The following is an 18,741-nucleotide window of genomic DNA, read 5'->3' as shown; positions in this document are numbered from 1 at the left end:
AACTTAGCTTGTGGCGTGTTCTTGTCCTTAGATGGGTCCGAACCCAGAGCCGAAGAGGATGAAGGCTTGACTTTGTCCAATTTTTTTGCTGGCTGAGTCCTTTCCATAGCAGCATCAAAAAGGTTCTTCAGTAAACCTCTCAAGATTAACTTGCTTTTTCTCTCCTGCAGGACTCGTGAACTAAAAGCATGACAGATAGAACATGAATCCTGCAGGTGAACAGATCCTAAACAATATTCGCAACTCGTGTGCTCGTCCATAAAGGACATCTTTTGGCTGCATGAATCACACTTTTTGAAACCCAAAGGTTTTGAATCCTTGGCAGTATCCTTGGTCATAATAGAAAACAGCACTATGTCTAAGGTTATAGACTACTAATAATAAAACTACACAGTAACAGACAAAAAATATCTTTTTTTTTTTTTAAACAGACAGGAAAAAAAGAGTAAGGGGGGAGAGCCTCTAAGTTAAGTGGCAAACTCCCACCCTATGGAGAGCCTCTAACTTAAATGGCAACTCCTTAAAAGTTAAGCAAAAGGCAAGAAAGGGAAGAAGAATCCTCTAATTTAAATGAGTTTGGAAGAGGGGAAAGGCCAGAGAGAAAAATCGTTAATCCATACAAAAGCAAGTCACTCAGATGGGATAAGGATAGGTAGAAATACGAAGGACAACTACAGTTAACAAATTAGAGAAGCTAAACTAGGAAATTTTGTTCAAAAATATAAGAGAAAAAGCAGTTAGCCTGAGCCAGTATCCGCAATCTTGACGCTGCAAGCGGCAAAAGAGAGCTGGGTAACTACCGCTAGGCATGCTGGGATAGGGGCTAGCCTCAAGTCAGTAAAAGCTCTCGAGCTATAGTATACGGCCGAGTCAGAGTCGAGGATTGGCTCCGAACCCAAACAGCAAGAACGAAGACGAGATATGGATAACATAACATTGCGGGTTTCAATGCCATTTCAATGAATGTGAGTTTCAAGGGCAAAGAAGCTTGCTGTTCAAGCTGAGTTTGTTTTCATTGTGAGGCTGCATTGTTTTGCTTAGCAAATGGCTATCAGTGTTTGTGGTATAAAATTTGAAATAAAAGTTTTAAATATCTCAATCATTGTAGAAATAAAGAAGAAAATAGTATACCCACTGACAGGTTTGAACAGTGTTTATGGTAATGGGGGAGAAATGGCACGTAATTGCACAGGATTTGAAGATATAGCCAAGGTTAGCAGGGTACCAACTTGAATACTTAGCAGAGACATGTTTGCTACTTGAAGATGATGTCCTTTAAGCCTGATTTGACCATATGCTCTAACATGCACTGATTAATGCAAATTAAGTGAGACCATGGTGAGAGCATGGGGAAAAATCTTTTTTCAGGTGGGGAACAGACTTCCATTAATGGGTGAGTTTCAGGGGGAAATGTGCTTGACTAACAAACAGACTGAAACAATGTGTGCAGTTTTGTGAGTAACAGATATTCTGTGGTAGTGATTCAAGAACAGTTCTTGAACAAAGCTACTGGTTTACCAGTCAGTCCACATCCATACTTATTTATGATTATGAGTTAAGGGTGGTGAGCAAAATAATGAGATAATGAGTACACATGTGGTTGAATACGTTTTTCTTACATAGTATCACTGAGTTTCTCTCTGTCAGGGTGAAGACCTTGGTCATCTGGAAGAAAATCAGAGTAAACCTACTACTCTTCTATATTAAAAGGAACAAAATTAAATTGTTCAGGTGTCTTAAAAACACACCTCCTGAGCAAATCCCATCATAGTTGTTTTAGGAATGACCTACTAGGCACAGCCTGAGACAGACCAAGGATATAATTATATTTCACAGCTAACAAGACAATACATGGAAAATCTGCAGCTAGTGAAAGGGAATTTTTTCTGTTTTCTTGTTTAGCACACTGGTACCATAGTCTTCACCAGGAAAAGTACAATGAAAGTGAGTAAGTACATAAGTGACAGTAATGTGACTGAATAATATAAAAACATCATAGCTTTCTAGTAAACATAAGAAATACTGTGAAACATTGAATATATCTATACCACTTAATGTGTTGAGCCAGAAGAAGTGATGTACAAAATATAACATTTTAGTGAAAAATTAGCTCCTGCAGGCAGTTTCAGATTGGAGGTTAATGTTGTTATACATTCAGATATACCAGGGACAACAAATGAATTCTGAATACCAGAATTAAGGTGGAACACATACAGTTTAAGTCTGAAGCTGAATGGCACTCCCTTGTATAAATTAATAAAATAATCATCTGTCTGCCTTAAAGGATAGCCATACCCAAAAATGAAAAAAAAAAAGTTACGTACTTAATATACAATATATCTGTAAAGAAGATTCTTATTCGGTAATTTTTAGGACTGATGCTGTAGGATGGATTGTTCAGCTGGTAAAGTTCTCCTAGGCTGCCTAGAACTTTCCCTGTTCCCATAATGCACCACACATGGCTCAATTTTCTCTTCTTCGGTGAACAATCTTGAGGAAACAGAAGAAGAAAACACAGGAAGAAGAGAAGGCTGAGCTCCAGAAAAGTATGACACTGAAGGTTGGTAAAAGAGGAAGAGAAATGTTAGTAAAGATGGACCTTCTTCTTAAATATGTAACATTATGATAAGTACATAACTTTCATCTCTGATATGAAGAGGTCCATATTTGATAACCTTCAGGACAGTGTCTCTAGATAATCCTCCTCTATGGTCACCATCATGGGAGTATGCCATGGATGACAGTAAAAGAGAAAGAAGACTTGGATCTGGAAATAATATCCAGTTTAAAGTGTCTAACAAAACTGTTAATGGAAAACCAAGTCACAGCTTCACAAATGTCACCAACAGTACAGAAAAACTGCAACAGAAGTAGCTATTACGCTAGTGGAATGAATTCTACAATTTATGAGAACAGACATTTTCATGCTTTTGTGAAAAAAGTCTTCTCATCTAATAATCAACAACCTGTTATAAATCATTTTGTGGAAGGTGGTTTTGCTATCCATGTACATAATCCTGAGACTTATTTTAATATGTTTTGGAGTTCTTGTCTACCCATACTGCACTGGATAGTATTAGACTAGATTGCACACCTATAATCAAAAGCATTTTACATTCTAGGATGACTGACACAAAGCTTATTTAAACATGCACTGGAAAGAGAACACATTAAGTTTATAATACAGTTTTGCACTACTGTACATCATTAACATTAGAATATAGGTATACTATGCATTGTTGATATATAAATCGTTATCTTCTACTTTTCCTAGGATTAAAGGCAAATGTTCACTCATGTTAATATATGACTCTCTGCAAGATGTGCTCAAACCTAATTTGAGCTCTTCTTTATTACAATAACCAAATATAATTTTTTATTAAATCTTTCATCCTACTATCATTAAGACATATCACTTGCTTAATTATAAAAAAGCAAACTAGTTACCAGTGAATGATAGTTACTGCCTGTTGTAGACTTTGATATTTAATTTATAGCAACAAATAACTTTGTCTCCTAGCTGGTTTATTATATATATGAATTCAACTATTTAAGGATACACTGATGCACTGCAGGTTAATAAAACTCTTTGAGACAAGACATAAAGACATGGAATCCCTCCCTATTAAAATTATTTGATTTTTTTAATTATAAAGCAAGTCAAATCTACACAGATCTACCGAACGTATTGAGGAAGAAATTGCATACAAAGTTAGTGAATTGGAATATGTTTGTCTTTAAGTAAGCATGTTGGTATTTTGGTGGCTAATTTGAATAGGAACTTTGAATACTATCTCAAGTTGTATTACATATACATTTAGGAATATTGTTTTACTTAAGAGTTTGTTTTGGTAGACAACAGGTGTTTATTCCATGGCTAAAATATCTATGATGTCAATTTATCTCTAACATCATATTTGATGATATTACTACATGGTATTCGTTATATATTGTTTACTTTTATAAGGTTACATATGTATATATGTGTGCATATATATATTTATGTGTATACATGTGTGTGTGTGTGTGTGTGTGTGTGTGTGTGTGTGTGTGGGTGTGTGTGTGTGTGTGTGTATATATATATGTATGTCTGTGAGTGTATATGTGTATATATATATATATATATATATATATATATATATATACATATATATATATATTTAGGTATACGTCTATATGTGACTATTGCCTTTATACTAGGCTACATAACAAGAAAATACATTGTACTGTTTCCCACAACCTTTACTTTTAGGTTTTACTATAATTACAGCTGTTATAAGCAAAAGGATATTTTACAGAACGTTCAACAAACAACATGGAAGTACATAATGTCACTGTATTACCATGTTAATTATGAAAAGGAGGAGTACATTAAAGAGTTTGCAGGAATAATGCTTCATACTAACGTGAAATGTGCTAATTATAAGCAACTCAAAATATATAAATCATAGCTAGTAATAGCACTTTTAAATTCTAGATAGGCATAAATACACAATAAACTTTCATCTTAGTTTAGCTCTGTTTTTCTTGATTTACTCAGAGTTTGAAGTATTACATTGACAGTTTTGAGGGAGCAAAGAATCTGGTGGATGTAATCAGTAACGCTAGAGAGTTGCTTAGGTTTTAGGATTAGTTAAGTAATCTTGAATTTTGGGAAGGAGGTAAGAAATGATACTTTAACTATACCTACATTACTTCATTAAGCTATGGCTATAGAACTTATATATTAAGTTAACAGCGAACCATACTGAGATGTAAATACAGCTGAAATAGTTGAAATGCTGCTGTCACTATAGTTTCTACTGTTTTTTTTTATTTAACTAAAAGAAGTAAATATATTTTATCATATCAACTGAATATAAATAAAACTAAGCGTACTATCTGACTGATACACATTTCTATATTTTGAACATACATGATATAATGTATACTAATAAGAAAATATCCTGCTTAAGATGGGCATGTTATTTATATTTCAGAGTTATTCACTAATATGTGCAATGTTTTAAGGACAGAAGCTATTTATTTTTAATTTGATTAATTCTAAGATATGCTTAAGGTAGTAGGTCCAGAAAGGGTTAGATTAGTGATTTTGTGATAGATGAGGGTGGTTTAGATGAGTATGTCATCAAACCTGGAATTACTTATTCCATGTTAGGGGATGTGAATAGTTTTTTTTATAATATTATAAGCAGATATGTTGCATCTTATGTCCATAACAGCATTCACTGTTTTCTAGCACAATCTCAAACATGTCTGTTTGTAAATGCATTTCAGTAAATGTGAATGGTCTCAATAACCCTATAAAAAGAGGTAGCTTAATTAAATATTTAAAGGTAAATAAAGTGCATATTGCTTTTTTACAATGGACTCATCTAAACAAAAAGATTTAGATAGACTGAACTTACTTTAAAGATTATTATATATCTGCAGATTCACATTACCACTCCAAGAGAAGAGGCACTCTAATCTTATGGAAGAAAACATTAACAAAGCCTAAAATAATGAATACCTAGTCAGATAAGAATAGAATGTTGAGTTTAGTGGTCGTGGAGTTAAATAAGAGATACTTTACTTTTGCTAATATGTATTAGATTCCTGCTATTGGTGACAAAACTGCAACAAAGTATTTAGATATAATTTATTCATACTCAATGGGTGAGAGTATTTTAGATCGTGACTTTAACTGTATTCTTTTCTACAAGAGACACTACTAAAGATAAGAAACCTGCTTTAACTGCTGCTGCTAAAAATTATTTCATTGATTCCATAAATTTAAAAAATATTTATGGTATAAAACTGCCAAGTTCATTAAATGACACACATTACTCATAGAGGATTGGCACTGAAACAGCTAATGGTAAAGTTTTTATATCTGATAAATTATTTTCTAAGATAGAAGACGTTTCAATAATATCCTGTCCTTTGTCTGACTACAATGCTTTATCTTTTAATTTTAATATCAAACCTAGTGATCTGATTTACTGGCAAATAATTCCAGCCTACACTGCTAAAATTAATGGGTTTAAAGACTGGTTGTTAAAAGAATTAAACCTGTTCTTAGAGCTTAATAAAAATAAAGAAACCTCTGATGTCATCTTGTGGGACACACTAAAACCATACCTATATGGAAGAGTCAAACGTTGGTATTTAAATAAAAGAAAGGAGTGGGATAAAGAATGAACTAATTTGCAAGTGAAAATTAATACTTGAAAGCTACATAAAAAAGTCAACAATATTAGTACAAACACTGAATTGAAAAAGTTAAATCGAAAATATTTGGAAATATTGAATCATAAAGTGTCAATAAATTTAAAAAAAGTCAAATTGCAATCATACTTGGTTAACCCAAAAAACTTACACAGACTAGCAGCAAGATCCAAAGGATTAAAAAAATACAAACCATATCAAATAAATTACATATAAAGTTGGAGATAAAATTAAAAGTGGGACAGACCTAAAGGATACTCAAGAGGTCTTCAGAAGGCATTATAAAGCAGTAAACAAAAACAGATTTTCTGCAGAGAATTCTGAAATGTTAAATAGTTTTCTAAAAGAAAATATAAAGAATAAATTGACCAAAGAACAAAACATTAAATTAAATAAACCAATATCTTTTAGTGAATTAAAAGATCAAATTAAAATATTAAAAATAATAAAGCATCTGGTTTAGACAGATTAATTCCTGAGATATATAAATTATTCCCAGATAATATGTTAAGAATTTTATTAAAAGCAGTTGAAGGGTTGAAAAATAACTCAATTAATTTTCCCTCACGGAAATATGCTATGATATCACCCATTTTGAGGCAAGATATTCTAAACAGAAAAGTTCAAGATAATGCCATTAAACTTTTCATATTGACTGATATAGCTAATAAGAAAAAGAAAGAGCTTTCAATTATAACTTTAGATTTAGACAAATCTTTTGACTCTATAAATTGGAGATATGTATTTAAAGTCCTAAAAGAATATAATTTTCAACAGATTTTATTAATTTAACAGATTATTTGAGAATTTAATACCATATATTAAAATTGGATCTTTTTTATCTAGCCCCCTTAAAATACTTAAAGACACAAAGCAAGGCTACCCCTTATCTCCTTTATTATTTTCTTTATCAATTGAGGCTTTTGTGAATCTTATTAGATCAAATTCAATGATAAAGGGCTTCTGTATGGATAAAAACTATTGTGCTAAAATACAACTTTTTTGCTGACAATATCTTACTGACAAGTGGAGGTACTGATTCCTCTTTAGAACATATTATTAATGCATTAAAATGATTTGAGAAAATTTCATGTCTAACTTTTAATCATAATAATACTGAAACCTTATTAATAAATAAGAAGATAAGTAGTCTGTTTAAAACATAATGAGTTTAATTGGGAGAATCAGCAATTTAAATATTTAGGTGTAATTATGTCTAACTGGTATGAAGCTACAATGGTAAATTATAAGTGTTTAATTAATACAATAAGGAAACATTTAGAAGATTGGAATAAAGGCTTTTCACAATGGAGGATAGACTATCTTTGATAAAGATGACCATATTACCAACATTATATTTATTATACAATCTTTGACTGCTTCTTCACCTAAAAAGTTAATTAAACAAATAAATTCTTTATTACCTCAGTTTCTATCTCATCCACAAAAAACTGAGAATATCTTTCAACTGGCATTTTAGAAACTGGGATGATGGTGGTATTGGGTTTCCAAACATTGAATTGTATACATAATTCAATTATTAATTTAATAAGTTATTGGTTAAACCCTCGCTACACATTGAGTTGGAAAATCATTCAAAATTCTGTCTTACTATCAACTATTAATACAGAAGTAAATAATACCATACTTTCAAATACAAACAAATTATATTTGGTCATAAAAGAATTTAGCATCAATGTCAGGAAAAACCCTAATTATACACCCTTCATTAACTATATTCTAACACACTTTAGGAAGATAATGCATAGTAATTACCTTACTAAAAATGTATTGTTTTTAATGTTTTCAATTGCATTCACTGTATAGATTCTTTTAAATAAATAAAATAAAAGAAATTGAAGAAAATAGTTCAAAGTATTGGCACCAATTTTTGAATAATAACACATTACATGAAGCCAATTATCCTCTGGTAAGATACAATACAAGGCAAGACAATTGGTTAAATGTACAAATATTTACAGAATTTATAAGTAATAAATTAAAATTGTCATTAAATATAGATTCAAGAGGTATTCCTAGGATTTTGGGTTTCCTTTTTCAAGTCAGTAGTTCAGAAATTAAAGGCAAATCATCTTTATCAACAATATACAACATTTTGAGGCTGAATCCTTGACTGTGGATATGTTCTTTTGGAACTATTCCACAAAGATAAATAATGAAATGCTTTCAGATACTAATAAAACATTCACACTTAAATGTATTAATGATACAACCTCATCTACTTTTTGGAAAATATTTATGTGGACGTACTTACACAGAAGCTTCCTAACTCCACATAAAATCGCTCTGATATATAAAAAAGACAATATTAAGTGTTGGAGATGTGATGAAACTTTAAATGCAAATTGGAATCACATTCTTAGAATGTAAAATAGTTGCGCCATTTTGGTCAGACTTCAAAAACTTCACTAAAGCACTGTGTTTGGATAATTGTGATATAACAAATTCTTTGTTATTATTTAATGTTCTAATCCCTACTTCCATTCCAAGAACAGAAGTGGCTCTTCTCTGGTCTCTCCTTGCTATTGCAAGGAAAGTAATAACAATAAACTGGAAATGTAAAAGCACCCTTTCATTTATATACATCCTGAAAAGTTAGTTCATGTCTTGCTTCAATTAACATTTTGTAACACCTTAATTCAGAAAATAAGTAAACTATTTAAGAACATTTACACTTAAGTGCTCAATTAAATCTTTCAACACACACACTGACATAAATGAATGGTATCTGATTAAACTACCTTGATTAAGCAAGCAGCCCAGCTTCTAGACATTTAGCTGGGGAGGGATAAAATCAAACATTTGGAAGCCAGTTCACTCATTCAGCTGGTAAGATGGTGAGAAGGATGGTATCGTAGCAGTGCCCCATGGCAATGGCCAAGGGAAGAAAACTAGCTGGCCAAACCGGAGCAGTTAGCTGTGGTAGATGACTAGGATTAGCTACACACAAGAATGCACAAGAATTTCAGTTTATCATCAGTATATGCAAGCATTTTCATTGGGTGGAGTGGGTGGATGGGGAGGTAATGCAACAGATATCTGTACCAGTGACAACATTTATTTTATTTATTTATTTATTTTGGCATTTCTTGAGAGGGTATGTCTGACTGAACATGAGACCTTTTTCGGCGGAGGCCCAGGGAGAAAAGCCCTGAAACAGAACACATTGAAGATACAAATAATAATTAAAACTATACAAAGCTTTGAAAACAATCATCTAAATATAGAAGTAGCTATATATGCAAACTAAAATTCTAAGTACAGTACAACTTAGATAAATCAGCAGTCAGTTGGGTTAATGAGTACAAACAAAAACAATGGTAGTTACTGTAGCAGATAGAAAAATAGGTAAACAAGGTCAGGGATATATAAAGAAGAGAAAGGGTACATCCCAGTGGAGTAGTCTTGAGCAGTTCCTAGACAGAACAAAGAGGATATGGGTAAGGGAAGAGTAATTAGAGAAGAGAGTTAGGTTGGGTTTTGGCAGTGGCAGTCCAGGAGCTCAGTAAATTTTCTTCTAGAGCTTTTTTGAATTTGTGAGTATTGGATATTGTTTTGATGGACAGGGGTAGTTTGTTCCAAGTTAGGGCAATTGAGTAACTGTACAGATGTTGGCCCATTGTTCTTTTGGTCTTCTAGAGTTCCAAGTGCAGTTGGTCAGAGCTTCAAAGAGTCCTAGTAGCAGTATAAAGAGAGATGAGGGAGAAGATGCCAGGGCAGGAAGTGGGTTTGTTTAGGATGGAGTGAATGATAAGCAGTTGAAGTAGTAGGAGCTGGTGGAGAAATTCTAACCAGTTTAGAGATCTGGGAGACAGAGGAAGTGGTGAGAGTTGCAGGTCTGGTTTGCAGCATACCTAGCCACTTTACTGTGACTTCAAGCTTAGTTTTTAGAGAGGATTGTATGGTATTTAAGATCTGTAAGCCATAAAGAAGACTAGGAAGAAGGTAGGTATAGCAAACCAAGTTTTTGGTGTTTGTATCTTTTTTATGCAATAATGGACATTTAGATCAAATTTGAGTTGATCATCAGTGATTGCATCCAGGAGCTTGGTATGTGTTTCAACATTAATGACAGTGGTGCTTAGAGATGTGATAGAAAAAGCAGGTTTAAGATGAATGAGGGATTTTGGGTGGAATAAAAGAAGTTTGTTTTTTTGGGGGAGTATGAGTTGATTATTAGTAAGTAAGCCAATTTTTAACAGAGTTGAAAGAGTTTTGGATTAAGCTGTGAAGGTCAGAGAGATTATCAGAAATGGAGATAATCGTAGAATCATCTGCATATTGTATTAGAGAAGAGTGAGAACAGAAGGTGTGGAGGCAGTTTGTAAAGATGTTAAATAGTAAAGGACCTAGAATGGTGCCTTGAGGAACTCCCATCTTGATGGGGAGAAAGGGGGAGAAGGAAGAGAGACATTTTACAGACTGCTGTCTGTTAGAGAGGTGGCTAGAGAACCATGAGATAGTAGGGTTAAATAGACTAAGATCAGACAATTTGGAAAGGAGCTTGGGGTGACAGACAGTGTTGAATGCTTTAGAAAGATCAAGAAAGAGATGGGAAAGAAGTTTATTATTGCCTCTGGCTTGAGAGACAGTCTGTCTGAACGAAATTAGGGCAGTAGTCATGCTGTGGTTAGGACGGAATCCATGTTGGGTGATAGTGAGTAGATTTTCTTGAAGAAGATAGTCCATGAGCTGCTTGTGTACACATTTTTCCAGTAATTTATAGAAGGGAGACAGAATGGCTATAGGCCAGTAGTTTGAAAGTTCAGTGGAGTGTCCTCCCTTGTGGATTGGTAGGATGTAAAATTGTTTCCAGATTGTGGGAACAGTAAATTCAAAGATCAGTTAATAAGGATGGAGACAGGGTAGGCTATAGAGTTAGCAGCACACTTAAGGAAGAGGGGAGGTAGATTATCTGCTGAGGGACAGCATGGCTTTAATTTGCTAAGCAGAGTTTTTATGTAGCTAGTAGGTACAGGATTGACTGAGAAGGTAATTTTCTGGCCGAAGGGAGGGGGGATAGGTGAGGTTAGAGGAATTACTATTTTGGTTTGATTTACTGATAGTCAATGAAGTAGCAGTTTAGTGTAGTGGCGGTTTTCAGGGGAGTGTTGTTAGGACAAGGGTTAGGTATAGTGGAGTTACCAGGATGAAGGAGCTTATTGATAGTATTCCAGAATTTCTTAGGGTTGCTGAGATGGCTTGTCTGAGGCTTTTGGTAGAACTTTTTCTTATAATTGTTGACATGAAAAACAACAACAATAATAATAATGTTAAAATAATGCAAGGTCAAAATGTGACTCTTGTAATGTTTTGGTACTAATGAAAAACACTTCTTGTAATTGTTGGATTCAACATCCCATTAGGGCACCATTCAAAAAATAAAAGTAAAAATCCTTAACCTATAAAACAGTTTAAATGCATTCATTCCACTAACACTGACGTTAGCATGGATCAAATTTTGCACAGAGGATCTGAATGACAAGTTACACAAAAAGTTACTTTATTTTGTCTGAATTTAAATTATATTAACTTCTTTGTTATCAGTAATTTGATTTCAGGTGTGCAGGCACTTCCAATTTGACTGCCTTCTAGTAAGCTACAATAAACTGCATTTTATCAGCATGGTAATAAGTTCAAACCACACTAACTAGTGATACTTTCTGATTGTAATAACCACAATGGATATCAGGGTATGTCTAAAGACTCTGAAGAAGCTGCAGACAACACATTTTTCTGTGCTCCCTGCAGCACTTGTGTGTTCCACATCAGCAATGTAATAGGATAACCTTTCTATGTAAAAGAACTCCATGGTCCACAGTGTGGAATGCTGACAACGGATCAAATAGGACAAAGTCTAAGCAAGCACATTTTCTGTCACCATAAAGAAGCCACGCTTAACTTCTAAGGATGCTTTTAGCAGTTACAAAATATTTTTTTGTACTGTGACCTAACCTGAAACCAAATCAGAAGACATACATTTATAAAAATCCATAAGGTAATTTCTGATTTACTTTGCCACAGGTCCCTCTCAGCTTTGTTCAAAATAAATATGTAAAACACATCTGTAACTACTGGCATAACAGTGGCTTTCTTAAAGTCTAACTTTAAAATACATAAGACAACTCTGCTGATTACAGAGTAGTACATTTTTTCAGTAATCTGCAGTCCCAGGTAGGAAATAAAGACTGTAACAAATAACTAATCTTCTTTCCAAACTGTAGAATACACAGTTTCAAATAAGATTTATTACAAGTCCTCATTATATAGCAAGGAAAGGATGGTATATAACATGGGAAAGGAAGATATAAGTACAGAATAAAATCTGTGCAAATTCAGAAGTTAGACTATAAGTAGAGGAGAAGATTTATACATATAGTCCACAACTCAATAGGGATGACACACAGTAAAAAACATACAGACCAGAGTATTATTCATTTCATAAAAGTGCACAGAATCCCTGGATTATCTGCATACTCTTCCTGGCAGTGTCAGATATCTAGATATGCAAATATGATTCCCCAGTCACTTCTGTGTTTAATAAACCTGAGGCAGAGATTTTCGGAGTTACAGTTGTGGATACACCATATCAAGATCAGTACCAGAGTATCTGGTGTGCCATTGAAGCTGATGTGCTTCTCATCATAACATAGCTAACTTCATAATTTTTACAAGAAGTGGCACAGCATAAAGCACACATTTTATTAAAGGGATACAAAGGCATATCTCATAGCCATGTGCAATGGAATTAACCACACAGTTCTGCACACATACTATCCCATCTCCAATATAGTGGTGACAGTGATCTCCAGCCAATGGGATTAAAACAAGCACCAGATCCTATCATTAATATAATACGCAAAATATCCTTACCCCACAGTTATGGCCAAGGATTGAAAATTTTTATGAATTATTCCTGGCCATGTCTGTACAGTTGCAGTAATGGGATGAATACTGTACGTCCATCATCCACTGTTGTGTTGTATATATGTTGTGGTCATTACATCAAACAGGATATACATTTAATCACATTCTGCATCATTTGTTTCATGCTTCAGACATAAGATAAAGCATACTGTCTTCATTGTAAAACAATGAACAGAACATTTTCAGTATAACTCATATAGTCCTTATCTTAGACTTACACATTTATATTTAAAAAAAATCACTTCCTTCAAATTCATGCAGCCCAAAACTCTTTTAAATAAAATAACGTTAGAATTCTTAGTAGCTAGTATGCACATATAATGCAGTCCTCGTAATGTTTCCTGACTCCAATATCCTTAGAATGTATGGGTAACTCAGGTGTTAGGTTATTCATAGTTCAGTAGTTCCTTTGCAGCAGGCTCTCCTCCCCATTCTCTTCTCATCACTATACCTCTCAACCACTTTGCGCAAGAAATCTCAACAAAGTCTAAAATAATTGGGGGACAAAGGCTCACAAACAGGGACATATTTTAAATATTGCTCTTATAAACTTAAAAAGTTGCTAAAATAACAGGTTTTGTTTTAGCATGCATTTTTCTGAAGGATATGAAGTGTGAAACTCAAATGTATACCATTATTTAGTGACTTCAATCCTCAGAGATTTGACAGAAGATCATAAATTATTTGAGAAATAGACCAAAAATATGAGGCAAAAACCTGGACAGTTGAGAGGTATGCTCATCACACTCTTACTGAAGACTTATTTTCCAGTCTAAAACTTACCCGCAATGGAGTCCTTCTACTCTAGGCCTCTTTTTCCATTCTAGGCATCCTGTCTAAGGCTATGTTCTGTCCATTCACAATCTCTAAAAAAAGCATCCATTACCTTTTCTGTAAGTTTTTCCTCTTTGACAACACATATTAGATTTAGAAACAAATTATGTTGTTCATTGTTAGTTATTCAAGCTCTCTTAGAACCTTTATGGCTGGAATCAATATTCTTGAATGATCATCTTCACTTTACACAGTTGTAAAAATTGACTGTAAATCACTCATTTGATTTTACATTCCAGAACTACTTTAATGCACAACACTTTCTGCTGCTTCTCAGCACTGCTGTAAACAGACTTAATTGGTCAGTACCACTTTCTTTTGGAAACACATGTTATTTCATCTAAGTAAAGGCCAACAAGCCATTGCCAGTACTGTTTTCATTTATATTGCCTGCTACTGCTTTGCTCTACCTGGTGTGAGACAGCAGCACTGACTGACAGCAAGTGCTGCTCTGAGCATCTTTGCTTGTTGCAACTCCAAACGCTTCTGCTCACTATTTGTTCTTATAGTAACATGCAACTTGCTGCATGTCTAATGTGTCTTACAGCTATGATTAATGACTGTCTTTTGAGGTGATCATTTGCATTTCATTGCACACTCATTAAACTGCGCACCTTCATTTTTCTGTCATTATGCAGTCATTTGCATATACCATTTTCCACAATGCTTTCCTTGCTGCTCCACAGTATTAGCTGGTACTGTGAATAATAACCTGTTTGACAAGCAGCTTCCTCAGCAATAGTTCATGGCATACTACACAATTCGACTATGTCTTTTTGGTTCTATATTAAATCAGCAAACACTTAAAAAAGCGAACGCTGATTTATTGACTCCATGTAAGTGAAAGCTTATAATCCCGAACTCTCAGAACAGTGATTTTTTTCCCAGGGAAAAAATCGCTGTTCCACAAAAAAAATAAATAAAAATAAAAACTTCAAAACAACTTCGTCCCCCTCACTCCCCCTACTTAAATATACCAACTCTGAGATCGCACTACAGTGACGAAAATGGCAAAGTAACAGAGGCAGTCAAGCGATTTCTTTCCCAGGGAAATAAATCGCTTATATGCCGTTTCACTATTTTGCTGTTTCGTGCTTTCAAGTTTGATCAAGATGCATTTGAAGGATTGCATCTTCGGTTACATAATAGGAACCAGACTTTTTGGCTGTATGTCTTGCAAACAAATTATGTAACAAAGGCACTGATGTGCTCATTTGCATTTCATTGCACAATCGTTAAACTGTGCACCTTCATTTTTCTATCAATATGCACTCATTTGCATACACCATTTTCCACAATGTCTTCCTTGCTGCTCCATAGTATTATCTGGTACTATAAATGATAGGGATCGTGATAGAACACCTGTTTGACATGGCAGCTTCCTCAGCAATGGCTCATGGCATACTACACAATTTGACTATGACTTTCAGACTGGATGTCTTGCAATCATACCTTTCAACCTCTAAGAGGGAGAAATCTGAACAAAACCATAAATAAAAGTAAAAAAATAGGGACAATTTTTAAATATTGCTCTTACAAACTTAGAAAGTTGATAGAATCACAGGTTTTGCATTAACATGAATTTTCTGAAGGGTTTGAAGTCTGAAAATCAAATGTCTGTCATTATTTTCTAACTTAAATCTTTCATGAATTGCCACTAATTTGCCAGAAAAAACTAAATTTTATGAAAAAAGGACCATAAATATGAGGCAAAAATCTGGACATTCTGTGAAAATATGTACAGTTGACAGGTATGCTTGCAATCACATTATGTAACCAAGGCACTGATGTGCTCTTTGGGACAGCATTTGTTGATACATCACTGCACAGTTCATGTCACTCCATCACCACCCCATCTGAGGTGCTGAACTTCAGTTTGAAACAGGAATCTATTGTGGCAGAAGGACATCTTCCCTAACTATTTTGGAATCCAGCCCAAAGCAATCTTTCCTAACATCATACTAAAGTAAAGTATCCTAAACGTTGCATGATTTCTCAGTATTTGTATTTATCCACAAGCTATTGAAGCTGTGACCTGTTTTATCTACCGAGCAATATGCATTTGAATTCTGCAGCTGTCATTACTACTACTTTACTTTGGATGCAATGTTTCTTGATAAACATTTTACTGTTTCAGATTAAGATATTGGCTTCTAATGTACTGATTTCAAGCCGTTTAGTAATGACAACTGCTTTAAGTAGCTTTCATGGTCCATGCAAAACCAGTACAGCTGCACTTTTACAAACGTGTTTTACAACATAAAAGGAGCAAATGTAGCAAATGTGAAATTGTATATATTTACTTTTTCTGCCCCCTTCCCTTTTGAATATGGTGTGTAAATCTACTGCTTAAAATAAGAAATTGCACTTGCTTGTCTTAAATACAGCATTTGATAAAATGAGAACGAGAGAAAACAGAGACTTCTGTGTCTGAATTCCTGTTAAGTTAGAGCGTTGTGGTTTCCTAAAGAAGTATGCTAAATCTGTTACCCATATGTGCAGCTGCACAAATTTAGTATTTAAAGACCATTTAGAAGTATTTAAATAAAGCCGGAAGTGCAACAAACTGATTAAAAGCAAATACAGCAGCAGATACTCATCAAGGCTTATCCAGTTTATTGATCTTTGCGATTTTTCTGCAGGTATTCTGGAAATACGAACTGTAGCCGTTGGAATTGTGGCAATCAAGGGAGTTAAAAGTGAGTTTTTCCTGGCAATGAACATGCAAGGGCAGTTATTTGGGAAGGTAAGTATTAACAGTATGTAGCCTTTATAAACTGGACAAATACATCCTTTAACTTGAACTAATAGAAGGAATCAAACATTTTACTAGTTCAAGTCTTATGTTAAATCACTGCACAGAATAAATGGATATAGGATGTTGTTTTAAATGTCAGCACATCAACAACCAGAATGGACATTTCTACAAACTTACATTTACATCTTTTTGTTAGGAGCTTATACTCTCCATTAATTATAATCAAGTCTGACACTGCTACATTTCCAGGAAAGTGAAGCTGTTCACTACAAAGAATCAGCAATTCACCCAAGACCAACTAGAAGTTTTATGGTTGGTAGTTCAAAATCTCTGGTACACTAATAAAATCTCACAGCCTGCCTGGAGTGACTCTGACCAACAATTATTTAATTTCAGAAAATTAGTAACTATACCAAGTTGTCTTTAGCACAAATGATTAAAGCTTTGACATTCTAATAAGATTTAGTCTGCAAGTCCTGGGCTTGGTTAATTCAGTCTGAATTTGTCTAATGGTTGAGTCTATATAAGTCACTTGTGCCTAACAGGCTATAAATAGTGTTAGACCCATGGGACTCCACAGTCAATTGCATATACATATTTTTTAGCAGCACTTTTTTTTAACTATTAGTCATTATCATTACAATAAATACACTGTTTTCTTTATGGTCATATAGTAATCAAACATTTCTTATTTTCTACAGAAAGTGTGCAATGAAGACTGCAACTTTAAAGAAATGATTCAAGAAAATCATTATAATACATATGCATCAGCAAATTGGACACACAATGGAACAGCAATGTATGTTGCTTTGAATGCAAAAGGTGCTCCTATAAATGGCAAGAGGACAAAGAGAGGAAAAAAGTCAGCTCATTTTCTTCCTTTGCCACTGTTACCAAATACTGATCAAAAAGCAACCAATTCCAGCACCAGAGTTGTTTAGACTTGAAAGAAAGAACATATCAGAAGGTGGAATACTACTGAATAAGTAACAAGCTGGACTTGCACTTTTGTGTTTCCTTAATATTTTAAGTGTATTACAAAACAAAGACAATGCTTTAAAACACATAAAGTTTATTCTACAGATTTATTAAATAAAAGTTGTAGAAATTTGTAATTAAGAGTTGTACAATCATTTTAATAGTAACTAAAGGTACTTAAATTATGTATCTTATTCAGTATAGTATCGAGTGCATTAATTTGTAAAAGACCTGCCTTATCTTACATTGCTGCTAGTTTAATAAAAATGCAGAGATCAAGTGTTTCAATAGACATTTCAGATTTTATACAGAGCTGATTATCATTCTTTAAAGTGTCCTAATATGGAAAAAGCATAATATGATTAATACTCTAACCAATTTGCTAATAAGCTAGAAGTATGCTTTTAAGTCTGCTTTTTCTTTTCATAGTGAAAATGTGAACTGCATATAACACTTTCACCCAAAAATTATTTGATTACAGTCCTTGACTGAATCCAATTGCATCATTCTTGGACTTAGTAAGAGCCCCCCCCCCCCCAAAAAAAATAGCAAGCCAGCCAAAAGTGAGATAGATGAATCATGACTGACTGCACTGCCTGGACAGTAATAAAATCAGAAAAAATGGAATAAAGGTAGGCAAAGGACTTGAAATTAAAATGTACAGCTCAATTTTATAAAGGAAAGAAATAAAACATTTAGAAACAGGAATTAATTTGTAGAAATTTTAGAAACAGCACCTCTTATTTGGTTTTCAGTTAGACATACTGGTCACATACACGTAGTAATTTATTTAGCAAAATATTAAAAATAGTTTTGAAGTTATCTGAGTGTCCACTGTATATCTGCACATGATGGCAGTACGGTCTTGCTCACAGAGTGACATAATAAAGGTATGGCATAAATGTGCAGCAAAACATTTTTAATATGATGTTCCAAGACTTTGTATTTGCCTCTTTTGTTTTCTTCCACTGGAGTGTTTTTTTATAATTGTTTTGAAGAAATGCAAGTCATCA

The 18,741-nt window shown here is 33.8% G+C and overlaps 1 protein-coding gene across 1 annotated transcript in view; it reads left to right on the top strand.

Annotated features, from left to right (window-relative positions):
• The window catches only part of FGF7 (fibroblast growth factor 7), a 157,193-nt gene extending 138,931 nt beyond the window's left edge, over positions 1-18,262 (top strand). The window contains exons 2-3 of the mRNA XM_044076365.1: positions 16,635-16,738; positions 17,452-18,262. Coding sequence (XP_043932300.1) covers positions 16,635-16,738; positions 17,452-17,691 — 344 coding nt within the window. The 3' untranslated portion in view covers positions 17,692-18,262. The remainder of the gene's footprint in view (positions 1-16,634; positions 16,739-17,451) is intronic.
• Positions 18,263-18,741: the final 479 nt, after the last annotated feature.

Source organism: Protopterus annectens, chromosome 7.part0 (genome assembly GCF_019279795.1).
Source record: "Protopterus annectens isolate FY-2018-M chromosome 7.part0, PAN1.0, whole genome shotgun sequence".
NCBI lineage: Eukaryota > Metazoa > Chordata > Ceratodontiformes > Protopteridae > Protopterus > Protopterus annectens.
This window is presented reverse-complemented; position numbering and strand designations above follow the sequence as displayed.